Source organism: Xenopus laevis, chromosome 2L (assembly GCF_017654675.1).
Source record: "Xenopus laevis strain J_2021 chromosome 2L, Xenopus_laevis_v10.1, whole genome shotgun sequence".
Lineage (NCBI taxonomy): Eukaryota > Metazoa > Chordata > Amphibia > Anura > Pipidae > Xenopus > Xenopus laevis.
The window spans coordinates 166,512,504-166,529,333 of NC_054373.1; the positions used below are offsets into that span (position 1 = coordinate 166,512,504).

Genomic DNA, 16,830 nt, shown 5'->3' on the forward strand with positions numbered 1-16,830 from the left:
TGTCTCTTTCGCTAGCGAAGTTACGCCTGCGCCCGATCGTAAATTGGCAAAGTGCCTGAAAGCGGTAACGCTGGCGAATCGTCACCAGCGTTAGTCACTTCGCCTTTTAGTAAATCTGCCCCTAAGTGTTTGGCTAAATTACTGTATATTCAAAACCGTATGTGATTTTTAAAGCTCTGGACAATTTAATTAGCCTATTTTCACCCACAACTGAAAAATACAAATTCAGTATTTTAAAAACAATGGATTTGGTGCAATGCCAGTTTTAGAGTCCAAAAGTCAGTAAGCAACAACCCCTCTACAAAAATACTTGATTAAAAAAGCCTACAGAGCCTTTTAGGACACTAGCACATGGGGCGATACATATTATTTTGCCCCCCAGTGTAATTCCCAGCTTGCTGAGTGGGTAGCAAAGCACTGTGAATTGCTCCTCAATTTTCTTTATTGGAATTTGCCTAAACGCACATGTCGATCTTATGAGCCATTCCGATATACCCACTGCCTGTAGGTCCAGGCCACTACCATTTATGTGAACGAAGGTGCAATTCAGGTTGATTTGTTGTACACCATGTTCTAGCAGACACTGGTTTCCTACACAATTCTATGGAATCTCTATTCCATGAGACATAATAATCACCAGGAAATGTCCAGGCTGTGTCCTCAATGTCCATGAGGAGATTTCAGCCAGCGGAAACATTTGAAATGATGGTCATTATTAACAGAAAAGATGCCCCTAATTCCTGGGAAGATTATTTTACATAATTGAGATGAGAGTTGCACTCATTAATGATACCCTGGAGACCCCGCACTGTCAGGATATGAAGCTGAACTGTAAATGAGGAGCACCTCTGCACCCGTTGATGGGAGTTGTGAAAGTTACCCTATGATAAGAAATATGGAGTATGAGGAAACGCTAGAGGCTCACTATCTTGTTTCACTTTACAAGTCTGCTTCACTCAACTCTCTGTTATAGATTTCCTTAGTTCTCTAGTTAGAGTTCCTTAGGTCAAACCCTGTCCTTCATAGAGCTTGGAACCTTATGGTACTGCTTTAACGGACACATTATTTTAATCTTCACTCGAAAAGGAACGGCTACTCATTCATTGGCTGCTTGGAGTACTTTGTAATATTTAATGATACATGGAGGCGCCACATTGTCAGCCTATGAAGCTGACATGGGATTCAGAAGCACCTCTACACCTGTTGATGGGAGTCCCTATTTTTTTAGTCTTTGAGAAGAATGACAAAACAAAAGTGAATTTATCAACTGGTTGCATTTGTGCTCCACCTATTTTCATAGCCCTTTGCATTTTGACCTGTCTCTTTTTTGCCATGCTTCCCTCTTCTGCAAAAAACGTTGACCAAGAAAGATATTATGGAGTAAGAGGACACACTAGAGGGCCACTATACTTTCTCATTTCGTATTACAAGGTTTCCTTGAGCTTTTTTTCTTAGGTTCTCTAGTTAGAGCTCCTTAGGTCAAATTCTGTCCAGCCTAGAACTTTGAACCTTGCGGTACTGCTTTTGATAGCACATTTTTTTTAACCTTCACCAGACCAGAAAAAGCTACTCATTCATTGGCTGCTTGGCGCACTTTTATGCATTAATTATACAACATTTTTCCCCTAACCACTTAATGGCCCATTAAATCAGACAGATAGTGGAGAATTATACATATATGGATTTATGGAATGGTCACATTTGGCAGTAAAATGAGAAGTAAAAAAAAAAAGTTTAGAATGTTTCCATGTTTTAATCATATATAAATATAATCACCAGTGCTGAGACTGAGACATTTATATTTCTCCCTTGTGACAGGATAAATGGCTGCCTTTAAAAACCATTTGAAAGTCATTTTTAAGATGATGCAACCATGCATGACATTCAGATTCAAACCAGAAGACTGGCGTGGGCTTAAAACAACACGTGGAGCAGCCTGTAGTACTTTTTTTTTTCTGAAGGGAAAATATGTGATTAATCTGTGCTATTTCATTACTCATGTGAACAACCATGAGACACGTTAATGCTCTTGAAGTCAGTTGTTATTGGTTCCATAATCGCACTGAACTAATGCCCGTATACCCATGATTTTAAGTGGTTTGAAAGAGAATGTATAATTACATTTCAAAATCTAAAGCTGTAGTCATTAATTATATATTTTAAAACATCTAGAGATTGCACAAGTCTTTTGAACAGTCAAATCTTAAATTTTCTACGAACACCATTCCCCATGATCTGTTAAGAGTCAGACCGCTACACAGATAGACCCAAGGTGACTGGTTGCCCAGAGAAATGCCATGAGTTTAAAGGAGAAGAAAAGTCTTCTTCCACTTGGGGGTGCCAAATGTTAGGCACCCCCAAGTGACTATTGCAACTAAAAAAAAAATACACTTGCTAGTTCAGGAATGAAATTTTATATTGTAGAGTGAATTGTTTCCACTGTAAACAGTGTAATTTAGAAATAAAAACGACATCATAAAAATCATGACAGAATCCCTTTAAGCACCCCTCAGGTTAAAAGGGCTTCCCTAGTCCATAAATTAAATGACTTACTAAAACTTCCATTATTAAAGTAACATACTATCCTTCTTTTCAGTACAGGGACTAGTTGACAGTTCTAACACAGATAAGTGGCATATAGGTTTGGCACCTGGCCAGTATTTCATGGTCTAGCGGGTAAAACATCAGCCAAGCCTGGGGCCAAAATTACAAATCTACCGGCAATATATTTGCCCGTAAATTTGTAAGTATCTGGCGTTCCATCCACAAACTTCGCCCTTCTGCCCTTTCCTTCTATTACATGCCCAACTCTGTAGAACCAAACCGTGCTGCTGCCCCTTTATGTCATGATTCCGCCCAATAAACATCATCATCATCTTACCCCTCACAGTTCTGCCCCACTTCCACATCAAAGTGTATAACTAATTTCATATAGGAAGGTGGCAACCCTAGCTGCATACCATCAATGTGCTGGGAACTTTTGCAAAAATATTCTGGGGGGGACCAGCAAGCACCCCAGGTCCTCAAACCCCAACCTTGCTGTGGCATCGTCCACTAAAACAGGCAAATAATTGGGCAGCAAAGTCTGGCCAACTGGGGAGGGGAACTATCATACCCTGGGTCCACAGTATGGTAGTTACATCAATGCACCAGATTTTATGTTTTCATGTATGATTTTATGCCTCGCTCAAAAGTTAACCCACAAATGTAATAAAAGGAACTAGGTTTGCCCATTAGCAGTAATCCACAGCAACCAATAAGATGTTTGCTTTTAAACAGCTGACCAGTAAATGCCACCTGCTGATTGGTTGCTATGGATTACCGTTCTTGGGCAAACTTAGTGCCTTTTATTACATAAACCCCAAAGAGTTTGAATATTTTTGTTATCTAGAAAATTAGTGTAGCCTAAAAAATATTATGCATTGTTGTTATTATGCATGTATTTAAAAATACAGTTACATACTCTATTAAAATCCACCCCAAATAAAAACTTGCAAGGGCATTTAAAAAGTTACTGGAAAAGACAAAAAAAATCACTGTCTTAATAAAACAACCACAAAACATTTATTACAGGTTTGAACATGACTGCATGTCGTTATTTAGCAGCTATGTTTTAATAAAACTGGATGACACACAGCAACGTCCATTCTGCGAGTAATTAAATACTGATGCTAGATGGGAAGAAACCATTTATGGCTCAGAACAGGGGTTATAGGGGTAGTTCACCTAAAAATCAACTTTAGCATGATGTAGAAGGCAGTATCCTGCAGCAATGTAGAAATGGGATTCATTTGATATTTTGAGTGATTTTTTAAAAATATTTACAATTTTGGATTGCATGAGGCTGGGAATTTCCAGCTGCTATATAATTGCTAAGTAGATCTTCAGAATGGAAGATCAATAGGAAAGCATCTGAATAAGGTAAGCAATTACATTTAAAAATCAACCCTCACATTTTATGCCAAATTGTGCTTCTCTGCGCTAGCAATTTGGATGCTCCGGACCTCCCTGGACCCCCTCCGGTGTCAAAAAAGGTGAGCATGGAGGGGGAGCGGCAAAGGGGCTAGAATCGCCCCTAATTGGATACAATACTCTCACATACATTATGAGCAAACAAAACAGAGATGGGTCTCAAGAATTTTATCTTTCCTTGCTACTTACCAAGCACAGCAGCAGAACCAACACCATTCTGTATGTTTCCAGAGGTAAAGAAAATGCCATTCTTCTCACTTATTTATAATGAATACCTAAACAGAAAAAACAAAATACCATTACTATTAATATAAATAAGCTGTAAATCTACAAAAAAAATAAAATAGATTTTAAAGGGCCATCCCCCTCGCTGCATCGCTAGTGCAGAGAATGCAATTTAAAAAACAGGAATGAATCTCTTAAATGTATCAATAGCGACTTTTTGCCACCCCTGGGAACCTGAGGCGCGTTTTTCAACTTTTAAATCATTTTTAAGCATTTTAAACTTATAAAACAAGATGGTTTCAGGTGGAAAACCAAAGAGATCTGGATGCCAGTGGACAGCATGGTTGACAAAGTCTTAAATTTAAATGAGACTTGAGGAATTAACGCAGACTGAACTCATGTGAGCCTACTGGAGCTAAGTTCACCCTATCCTTCCATTAGTTTTGTGGACGGTGGATCATCTGCTGATCTAGGAGCCAGGGCTTCAACTTCACCACAGCCTCAATAAGTTGGTGCTGTCATCCTGACTGGATTTTTAAACCTGCCGATTGATATCTGAGCAATTTTTGGCCAGATATTGGTCAGGCAGTCCCATCTGAGGACCCATACATGGGCCAATAAGCTACCGACTCAGTCTGGAAGGTTTTGGATCAGCAGATGATCCACTGTCCAAAAAACTCATGGAAGGATAGGGTAACCTTAGCTCCAGTAGGCTCACATGAGTTCAGTCTGCGTTAATTCCTCAAGTCTCATTTAAATTTAAGACTTTGTCAACCACCTTAAAGGAGATTTCAACTCCCCAATAAGAAAGGTCTCAATTAAATTTAAGACTATATCAGCCACCTTAAAGGAAAATAAACTCTCCAATAAGAAAAGTCCCATCAACTACCCTAGATAGTCCCCCCCTCCCTGCTTCCCCCACATAGTTCATTAATCCTGAAAATGTCCATAACAGCATGCTTGTGTATTTATGCAGAATAGCACAGCGGAGCTCATGGGGGCCATCTTCCAGATCTTTGGTCTTCTTCTGTAAGGGAGCTCCGTATCGGTGCATGTGCAGTTGCAGCAGTCTGGTATTTGTAGCAAATGCGTCATGAATTGCCCAAAGGGAAGGAAGATTATCCGAAGAAGACCGAAGATACGGAAGATGAAGCCCATGAGCTCTGCACAGATACGTGAGCATGCTGTTGGGGACACTTTCTGGAGTAATGAACTATGCGGGTGGGGGGAAGCAGGGAGGGGGGAATATCTAGGGTAGTAGATGGGGCTTTTCTTATTGGGGGGGTGGGGGTTTAGTTCTTCTTTAAAAGCACTAAGTTCACCCTAAGCTTCCATGCACTTCGCATCATGATTTTTAAAAAAATTGAGCAGAAGTTGCAGAGTGCAGGGTCAGCGGGCACAAGACAGCCCAGTCCTTACTGTCGGCCACAGAGCCTGGCAGTTAGCACAGAGACCTGTTAAGGCTGGAATTTGCACCTAAGTTAGGGAACAGGAATGGGAACACCTTTATGCCCACCCTTTATGAATACAGTACTGTTAAACATAGGCACTGCTGAATTCATGGGGAGTAAGCAGGTCTCTGTACTCCATTTCGGAGCTTAAAAACTGGTGTTTGTGGAATGCTGTGCCATACTTTGAACTTGGTCGTAGCTCAATCGAGCAAGCCCTGCCTGTACATCAGCATCGCTATAAACACAGTACCATGGCTTGTACACACATCTAGCTGAGACTTGCTCTGTCCTACTGGCAGATTCTCACACACAAAGAGAAACAGACTCGTAACTTCAAACAGAGATAATTGCAAGGTCAGAATTGAAAAGTCCCAGAGTTCAGGCTGCTCAGCACAGTGTCAAGCCCTGATCTCGGAAACATTTCCCTGCTGGCTGTATCCTGGACGGACTCGGCTTCTTGAAATTCGGCTCATAACAATCCCTTTGATCTCCCAGCCCCAGGCTACAGCAACAACGGCCACTGACAGAGAGCCAGAAGAACAGGTATTTCTTTATATATTGAGTTCTCCTCCTCACATAATGATCAGAGGGCATCATAAATCTGTCTACAAGACTTTAATTTCCTCTCCCAGCCCGAGCCTTTATCTCTCTCTGAAGGGGGGGGGGGTTGCTAATGCTGCCTGATAATGATATAGAAAACTGTAAAATAGCTTTTGGTACATTTAATAAAATATTTAAAGACTAAATCTTCATTAAGGGCAGAAACACGCTCAGATTCGGGGAGATTAGTTGCCCAGCGACAAATCTCCTCTTCTTCTGGCCGACTAATCTCCATGAACTGCCTCCTGCCAGCTAGAATCTAAATCGCCGGCGGGATGGCAATCTGTTCACTTTGTTTTCCAAAGTCGCCCAAAGTTGCCTTACAAGGAAATTTTGGGCGACTTGAAAAAAGAAACGCTCCGTGTGCCATTCCATCTGTGATTTAGATTCTAGCCGGCGGGAGGCAGTTTAGGGAGATTAGTTGCCCTGACGAAGAGGCAATTTATCGCAGGGCGACTAAATCTCCCCAAGTGTGTGTCTCTGCCCTAAAAATATACAGTACCATAGTTTGAACCACACCCGTAGCATTTCCCAAACCAGGAACATAGATCACTTTCATGTCTCAGTCATGGCTGTATTAAGCGAGCCTTTCATCTAAAATAAATTCTGCTCTTTCCTGCTTACTCCTATGCTTATTCAAAGGGATTTCCCTTTAGTTCTGTCACAAAACATCAACAAGTTTACTATTAAGTATCCCCTTTGGGACAGTTCAGAAGAAAGTTGCAGCTAGGTGTCCGTCACCAGCTTAAAGGAACAGTAACATAAAAAAATTAAAGTGTCCTGCACTGGTAAAACTGTTGTATTTGCTTCAGAAACACTACTATTGTTTATATAAATCAGCTGCTGTGTAGCAATGGGGGCAGCCATTCAAAGTAGAAAAGGCTCAGGTTACAGAGCAGATAGCAAATAAGCTCTGTAAAACATAATGATGTTATCTGTTATCCACTATTTAATCTGTGCTATATTTCAATTTCCGCCATTGTTACAGAGCAGCTTGTTTATATAAACTATAGTAGTGTTTCTGAAGTCTGATGCACAACGAATGATAACGAAAAATGTCCGTGTGCTGGTTCAAAATACATACATAATGAATAGCCAATAATCACACTCACAGGAATTGCTCATAGTGAAAAAATTAAAACATTTATTGCAAAGTTTTGGCCCCTACTTGCGGCCTTCTTCAGGAACATAAAAACTGTACGAACAAACGTGTTTTTAAAGGAGAAATGGCGCCAACCAGTCTTTCCAATGACGTCATTAGTGGGAGTGATCGCATCTCCCGGCATGTATTTGTTTCTGTAGTCGCTATCCCAGCTGCACGCTTCTCCTTGGTAGCATATGCAATCCGATATAAACAGTCACATTTTTTACCGCACCTGCGCGGTGCTTGTCTTTGCACAGTAAATATATATATAGATATATATATATATATCGAGTACAAATTTTGACTGTTAAGTTAGATGTTGGGAACTAAGAATTGTACTGATATACTACAAAGATGAATATTAGAAGATGACTACCATTGTGACCCAGCAATCAAGATTGTCTTTCACCCAACTGGTGTCTACCTTTAGACGTCTCCATCCTTCGCCTTCCTCCTGAGGTCTCCCACCAAAATGATATCTCCTACTTGACATCTTCCATTCAACTGATGCCACCCACTCAACTTATAAGCAGCATGCTGTTAAGGTTAAACTTATACTTTGATATATAGTCCAGATCTTGGATTTTCACATCTACTAACTCCTTGGGACTTTTTTCAGTATAAATTCTATCTACCCACAAACCATAGTATTCATAAATGTAAAAAAAAAACATACCAAATGTAAATATTAAAAAATAAAGTTTACTCAAATACATTCATAGCCTGGAGTCTTATACAGCCTAAATACAGTTTCCCATCTGAACAGGTAATTGTAACATTAATTAATAACTGTATACTTCCAGGGTACAGCTAGTTCTAGCTTGTTTTCTTCGACTCAGATTCATTAATAGAACATTCCCAACAAAGAAACTGTGAGAGTTCTGTAAACAACAAGTAACATGCAACATAGTCCTCTGTTACTCCAGGGGATTTTGGGGCTTTAATAAAAAGGATACATTTAAATAAAAAAGTCCAGTTTCTTAGTACTGGTATTTTTAATAAAAAAACTGCAAATATTTAACATTTTAAGAAACATTTATTTGTGAGACAACCATAAGGCAATTACAATTATTACTAGAGAATACACGAAAATCTTAAATCACCTATCACATCAGATTATAAAATGTCCTTAATAACGTCCTTGGTTAATATTGGTGCTTAATGAGTTACATGACACTTTGAAACTTGTGTAATATAAGAAATAATATACACCCAACGTTACAATATAAGCATAGTATCATATGAATTATATGCATCTCATCTGTGACTTTAAGGACCATGGCCGACGAGGAAATTTGTCACCTGCAATTAAAATGCACCACTGCGGTCAACAAATCTCCCTAAAATGCTTCTCCAACTACACTGGTTAAGCCTTGAAGTTACCCAAAGTTTCCTTGCAAGGCAACTACGAGCAGCTTTGGAAGAATGATGCGACGCGTACGCTTTACCACCAATTTCAATTATGGTCAGTGGAGAAGCATTTTCGTGAGATTTGTCGCCCGCAGTCATGCATTTTTATCGTGGGCAACAAATCTCCCCATCGGCCATCACCCTGATATTTTGTTTTTAATTCGAATACACGCATAATTCGACCTTGAGGTCATTTAAGAAAAAAAATTTGAATGTCTAATATTCATTCAAATGGTTCCAACCCAATGATTCGAAGCGTATTAGATTTGTACAAATCGAGTTTTTCTCCCAAAAAAGCCCTCAAATGTCAGGAAGGCTATTAACATCTCCAAATGGCTCAACGGACCTCTGCCATTGACTTGTACATGAACACAGCAGGTTTTAGGTGGAGAATATTCGATTTAGGACTGTTTCCATGGTCAAGGTGTGATAAATCTCACATCTGAATTTACATTCAAATAGGGGGATTAAAATTCAAATGTGTGAATTTTGACCCTCAAAAATTTGAATTCCAACTATTTGACCATTGATAAATCTGCCCCTTAGTGTTATTGTCTCTTTAATAAATGATGTCTGGTTGCCATGGTTTATTGCACTGGCCTATATGCTTTGTGAATTACACCTGTATCTTAAAACAATTTGTGAAGGTTTCCCCAAGCTTCAGTAGGAATCACATATTTACAAGCAGTGTAATCCTACTAATTATTGCAATAATCCAAGGCAGAGAAGACAGGCTTGTAAAGCTACTTTAAACTAAACACATATTTAAGTACACAAATACTCTAATAAAAGTATTTGTTATCTTGCCCTTGCTGGGAAGGTGCAAAGTTTGCCAGCTGGCAGAACAAGCTGAATGCCGCACAATACAGCCTCTCTTAAAGTGTTAAATATGCAGATTCTCAAGGGGGCTACTTGCTCCTAACTCATAGTATTGTAGTATCTGCTACTACTTCAACTTTTTCTATAAGTTGGGCATAAACAGGAAGATCTATTAGTTTGGTCAGGTTTCCAAATGATTGCATTTTCCAGTTGGACTAAACAACAGCTGAATCACCAGGAGAGGACCACATCCTCAGTCTCATGGGGCCTTCTTCTGATAGGACTTCCCAACATTTCAATCACATCTCCTACCTCTACCTATTCTTCTTTAAAAGTTGCTGCCCCATTTATTTTAATTATTTTTATTGATTTATTCTGGTACACAGAGGGTACCGACCCATTTGCCTGAGCCAAGATATCTTACAGCACAGTAAAAAAACTGATCACATACAGGTTATAAGTGACATTGCTGTCTAATGTACTACAGGTATGGTACCTGTTATCCACAATGTTGAGGAGCTGGGGTTTTCCGGATATGGGTCCTTACATAATTTGGATCTTCATACCTTTAGTCTACTAGAAAACCATGTAAACATTAAATAAACCCAAAAGGCTGTTTTTTCTTCCAATAAGGATAATTATAGTTGGGATCAAGTACAAGGTAAGGTTTTATTATTACAGGTATAGGATCCCTTATCCGGAAACCCGATATCCAGAAAGCTCCAAATTACGGAATGACTGTCTCCCATAGACTCCATTTTATCCAAATAATCCAAATTTTTAAAAATGATTTCCTTTTTCTCTGTAATAATAAAACCATAGGTTGTACTTGATCCCAACAAAGATATAATTAATCCTTATTGGAAGCAAAGCCAGCCAATTGGGTTTATTTAATGTTTAAATTAATTTCTAGTAGACATAAGGCATGAAGACCCAAATTACGGAAAGATCCGTTATCCGGAAAACTCAAGGTCCCGAGCATTCTGGATAACAGGTCCCATACCTGTACAGAGAAAAAGGAAATCATTTTTAAGAATTTGGATTATTTGGATAAAATTGAGTCTATGGTAGATGGGCATCCTGTAATTCGGAGCTTTCTGGATAATGGCTCTCCTACTGGTATACGTTCATGAATTGGGACCCTTTGCTGGACCAAATTTGACTTGAGGCTTCCAGCTGGAATGCAACGATTTATAACATTTAATAGAATGTTCAGACCATTAAACATTGGTAGGATCATCTCCAGATTGACATTGCATACTGCTTTATTGCACAAACCAATTGGATTCATTACACAATCGCAACAATACTCCTTTATTCATTGCAGCCCTTGGATAAAGTTCTACGCTGCACAATGTATTAAATACTAGCCATATGATCAAAGACTATGTGGTTTCTGAAAGCATATCTAATTGCAAAAGCAATGCCATTCTATATTTATTTATCATGATAAGAACAATGAAACTGTCTCAAACAGACAGACATAATAACGCTGGCCTGGAAGGTAGACAAGGGGAACTCTACGGTATATTTACCCCCATTCCCCTCCCTTTTAAATTAGGAGCTCAAATCAGAAGTGAAAATGCTATTAACCACATTCAATTTAAAAACCAATCAAACTAGCTGCCAAGTACTGGCTAACACACAAAGTGCACAAACCCCCGCTGCTGGTAACAATATATCCAATTATTTTCTGTTTGTATTGCAGATACTGTACAAGCCAACTGATGAATCATTTCTACTAGACCAACAGACAAAATGAATTAACGGCCCACCTATTCTGAATATTCTAATTTATTCTAGATATACAGGTCATGTAAAGGAAAAAAAGGAAAGACATGATTATTACTGGGAAATATATTTACTATGTATAGATACACTAAATAGAGATATATGAATATATAGGATTTATTGCTTATTTATATATTGGTACTCAAAAGCTTATGCCTAGGGTGGCATCTTAAGAGGGCAATCCTCAAATGTCTGAAAATTAAAAATAAAAAAGGAAATGAGTGGTACCCCTCTGTTTAATGTTTGGCACATGTGCATTATGTAGTCTATACCGCAGATATAGCGATCGTAGAGAGGGGTGATGGGCTGTCCAAGTTTATGGTGTGGCACTAAACAGAAATACAATTTTGTCTTCAGCCCTGTTGAAAGTTTTCTGCCAGAGATATGGTTAAAGGACCAAGAACACATTTTAGAGAACCCAGTCACAATCAATGAACTTACATTAGTAAATTGCTGCATTCTGCTTTCAAGTAAGGAAACCCAAAAAAAGGAAACCGCCGTTTTCCCATGGAGTCCAAAGGGTCCCCGCCATCTTGCAACACCAGAAAAGCGTAACAACCGTTAATGGTCATGGAATAACTACTACTGTATTGGTGTTTATTGTAATGATCTGCCTAAAGGGACTCATTGGTGTTTATTGTAATGATCTGCCTAAAGGGACTCATGCAGCTGTTGCCTATAATGATACACCTAAGGACTGCACTAACTGTTCCCTATAATGATGCCCTGTGCATAACAGCTGTTATTAAATCACTCACACTGTTCTGTACATTTCAACTTGACTGCCCCCAGCTCTCCTATAATGAACTGAGAATGGAACAATCCATCAACTGTCAGTCCCATTTAGCAAACCACGATATTTTTTTTGGGTGTGTGCATCACCCGGCTTTTTTCTCCCGCCACCCGCCATTTCTGCATCTCTGCAACCGTCCACCGTCTACTGATAATATATCTGCATATATCTGACAATATCAATGGGAGACTGTTAGTGATGGGCAAATGTGACTTTGCCAAAAAGTTGCGAAACAACTATGGCCGACAAAATGTTTTCTGATGCTCGAAAAACTGTGCAACAAATTTTTGACGCGCAAAAAATGTTTTCACCTATTTGAGTCTATGGGCGTCATTTTTGCTGCGAAACTTGGTGAAAATCTCGCTAATCACTAGAGACTGTCACTACTATTTGTACGATTGCTGTCTGTCAATTAATGGCCCGAGCATTGTGTGATTTGTTTTCTTTACCACTTTATTTGAATCTGAATGGTTAGTTGCAGGAAGATTGACAAGGACAATCATTCATCGGCTAATATTCTGCACGTATATGGCCAGCTTAAAGGACCAGTAACAAAAATTTTTTTAAAAAAACAAAAAACATTTGTTTCTACTTAACAAAAAAAAAATACACCAAGGCAGTTTTATCTTTAAATTCGCAAAGTCTTTATTAAGAAATTACTTACCGATTCTCTGTTTGCACTCCTCTTCAGAAACGGCGACAGGGCGACGATCCATCGTGCGGCGCTCAATTTCTCCTCCCTGGCTATCTCCTATAGAAAGCAGGGAGGAGAAATCGAGTGCAGCGCGATGGATCGCCGCCCTGTCGCCGTTTTTGAAGAGGAGCGCAAGCAGAGAATCGGTAAGTAATTTTTTAATAAAGACTTTGCGAATTTAAAGTTGAAACTGTCTTGGTGGGTTTTTTTTTCCGTTAAGAAGAAACAAATTGTTTATGCTACTGGTCTTTTAAGGCTTGCATAACTATTAGGCCCAACCCGGTGATTCCAACTGCTAATAAAAGGAGCACTTAGGAATTCAATTCACTGGAGGGGTGTCCTTTAATGTAGCACTGCGCAACAAGACTTTGGTCAGACCAAAGTTAATGCAACAGTATGCTTCAATAAGAAAACTTCTCTATGTACATCCAGCCCGTGCTCTTTGTTCGTACGATTATCACTGGAGGCATTAAATATGTCTGTTTGTCGTCCAAGAATCTAAAGAGTGATATATCCACCCTTCTGATATTTAGTTACAGTGTAATATTATTTTAGATGATAGCAATGCGATCCAATTATTGCTGTAGGCTGGCTTCTCACTGAAGAATCTGTAATCAAAGGTGGTTCACCTTTACGTTTACTTTTAGTCTGTTCCTGAATGGCTAATTCTAAGAAACTTTTCAATTGGTCTTCATTTTTAAAAAAAATATTTTTGGGATTATTGGCCTCCTTCTTCGGTTTCCAGCTTTCCAATGGGGCTCACTGACCCAATCTAAAAAGCAAATGCGGTGTAAGGCTACAATTGTACAGTTATTGCTTTTTATTTAGGCCCTTTCCTATTCATATTCCAGTCTCTTTTTCAAATGAATGCATGGTTTCTAGTAGGGATGCACCAAATCCACAATTTTGGATTATGGCTGAACCCTCAAATCCTTAGCAAAAGATTTGGCTAAATACCGAACCAAATCCAAATCCTAATTTGCATATGAAAATTAGGGGAGGGAAGGGGAAACCTTTTTTTTTACTTCCTTGTTTTCTGACAATAAATCGCGATTTCCCCCCCCCCACCCCTTATTTGCATATGCACATTAGGATTCTGTTTGGCCGGGCGGAAGGATTAGACCGAATCCAAATCCATCTGAAAAGGCCTGATTTCTGGCCAAATCCCAAATTCGGTGCATCCCTAGTTGCTAGGGCATATGCACATAGCAGTTTATAGTTTGCTGTGACCTTTCTGTATTCTCATATATTGAATCCTTTTCTGCAGACTAGGCTCAATAGAGTTGAAAAAGATCATATTGTCATTTTTACCATTACTGTGGTTTGCAATAAAAAGCTGGATCTACCTTGCATAACAATCAATAGGGTGTGTGCAGAGTGATCTCTATTGAGGCTTTCCAATACGACTAGCTCATGCACTTATCTTGCAACATACTGTGTTCAAATTGGACTGCCTATCTATCAACAGAATGTAATATACATAATATCAGCCAGAGCCAGATTCCTTAACCTGCGGCATGTGGAACACTGGAGACACAGAACTTTGGCTTTTCAATAATGAATTGTTTTGCTCTACCAGGTTCAGGTACAAAGCATTAGGGTAAGGTCACACTGGGAGATTTGGGGAGATTTAGTCGCTTGGCGACTAATCGCCTCTTCTTTGGGGCGAATAATCTCCCTGAACTGCTTTCCCCTGCTAGAATGAAAAATCGCCATTGGCATGGCACTCACGACGCTTCGTTTTCCGAAGTTGCCTCATGAGGAATTTATATTGTTTCAAAAAATCTTCCTATAAATCTGCTACAGTCCCTGTCTCAATTGAGGGGTAGTTGTATCCTAACGGTGCCTGCCAGAAGCACAGTAGGAGGGGGATAGCTAATCACAGCCCTGCAGTCACACAAACAAAGGTTTCAGTTCCCTATCAGGTCAGCCTAGCTGCTGATTGGTTCCTACACAGCACAGCCTGGGAAAGGAGGCAGCAGGAAGTGAAATAGACAGGCGGGACTAGTAGGGTTTTTGCAGAAGTTTTTAATAAATCAACCTGAAACAATACTTTTAAAAGCATTCCTTCTATATTTAAAAATGAATAATTCAGTGGCACATTCTTGTTTTTCACACAATATATCTCCTTTAAGGACACATGCCCGTGGTTGCAAACCAGGGCCAAGGTTACATATGAGGGCACTTACAGTACAATGCTGGTCTCAGTTGTTGTTACACAACATGTCCCTTGCACTTGCCTCCCCAAAGGTGAAAGTTTAATATCGGAGAGCATCCATGGAGACTCTACGCCAATTCCTTCTTCACCCTATGCTAAAACCTGTGACCAACAATGTGAAATAACTCAGGTGTCTTGAATAGACACCATCAAAGCTTTTAGCCAAAATTGGCCCTGTTTTATGCCAACGGCAAGCAGTTGTAACACTCCCTACTCCTTCAACATTTATTTTATATGTATATATGATATTTCTTTGATGTGTAGCAGACTGGCTTTAATCATAAGGATAGGCGGAGGAAAGCATGAAGATAATGCCAGATCTGGAAAGATTGCACCATAAGAAAGATGTGAGTTTATTATGGGTGTTTCACGGGAGGATGAATATACATGGCAGTGCGTAACTTAGTAAATAGGGCAAGTTTTAGGCTAAATGATTTTCTAAGCCAGAAGAACCTTGACCAGGCAGGTTATAGACCAAAAGAATCTCAACCTTACAGATGTGGGGTCTTCTTTTAGTAAAAACTATCCCAGCAGGATCTACTTCCTCAAGTGCTTTCCCATGGAAAATGTAACTTATTTCCATTAAAATGTTTGTTATTTACACAGAGCCTTCCATTGAACGGCAATGCAAGTACTTATTGATTTCATTCTGCCCTGAGTGTCTATACAGGAGCGGAGAGTGATGCTTAGAAGCATCTGTGGGTATGGATCAACCTCACAAGAATTGCCTGTGTGTCCATACCCTTTGGAAATGAATAGCTGTGCTTAAAAACAACACCCCGTGCCTCAAGCTATGTTGCCCTGAAGAGTGGAAAGTGCAAGCTCCCTGTGTAGTCTCTGGGCAAAACCCACTGCTGGGCTACTGGACATCTGGTCGAATACTATCTTTGGTTTGCGACCTCTTTGCTTAGTTAAAAAAAAAAATAGAACCTCAGCACACTATGAGCATTACAAGGGTCTGTAATCTGGAAGTGAAGTTGTCATGTGTGCAAAACAAAAAGTATTTTCCTCTAATGCTCAGCAACCTGAGATGAAGGGCCACAGATTTCAACATTCCTGGTCAATAAAGAAGAAAGGTATGGAAAAACCTCAGATTTTTTTTTAGCAAGGGTTACTCAGATAAGGCAGCTGAGTAACAGGGACTTGCCCCAGTTCCCAAGGCACCATTAAATAATCATTAAACAGAATGTATGTCCCATAACTCGTAATTCATACAAATCAAAAGTTTATAACACCTATAATTAAGTACCGGAGGATACAAAACCCGTACGGTGGATCATATAGAGTCAGTATTCTATAACTTTTAATCTATTATCATGCTAATTAAATAAACGTTTGATTTTTATGAGTTACGAGTTATGGGACATACATGCTGTTTAATGATTAAATAAAAAAGAGGGATCATAATCCACCTTCCTCATTATTTTCATCACAAAACTTTTATTTGACCAACCCCTCCAAATGGCCATCACCTTTATGACTACAAAAAGTACTTTCGACCCAACAGAGCTCAAAAATAAAACTTTCTGCATGAACCCCACCTGAAACTGAAAGAAAGTGTATTAAAGAACAGCTAAAATTATATTCAGTATCAAAATATCAGTGGCCGCAAGCTTATCATCAACTAGGAATCAGAAGTCAAATAAAGCAGATAATATTAAAGCGTCTCTTCACCTTCTGATAAGTAATAACCTCTTTCTAATTGAGGTACGC

The 16,830-nt window shown here is 39.3% G+C and overlaps 1 protein-coding gene across 2 annotated transcripts in view; it reads right to left on the reverse strand.

Annotated features, from left to right (window-relative positions):
* The window catches only part of tnfrsf19.L (tumor necrosis factor receptor superfamily member 19 L homeolog), a 56,478-nt gene that overhangs the window by 36,778 nt on the left and 2,870 nt on the right, over window positions 1-16,830 (reverse strand). For both annotated transcript variants that reach the window (XM_018247727.2, XM_018247728.2), the window contains exon 2: window positions 4,162-4,247. In XM_018247727.2, coding sequence (XP_018103216.1) covers window positions 4,162-4,221 — 60 coding nt within the window. In that variant the 5' untranslated portion in view covers window positions 4,222-4,247. The remainder of the gene's footprint in view (window positions 1-4,161; window positions 4,248-16,830) is intronic.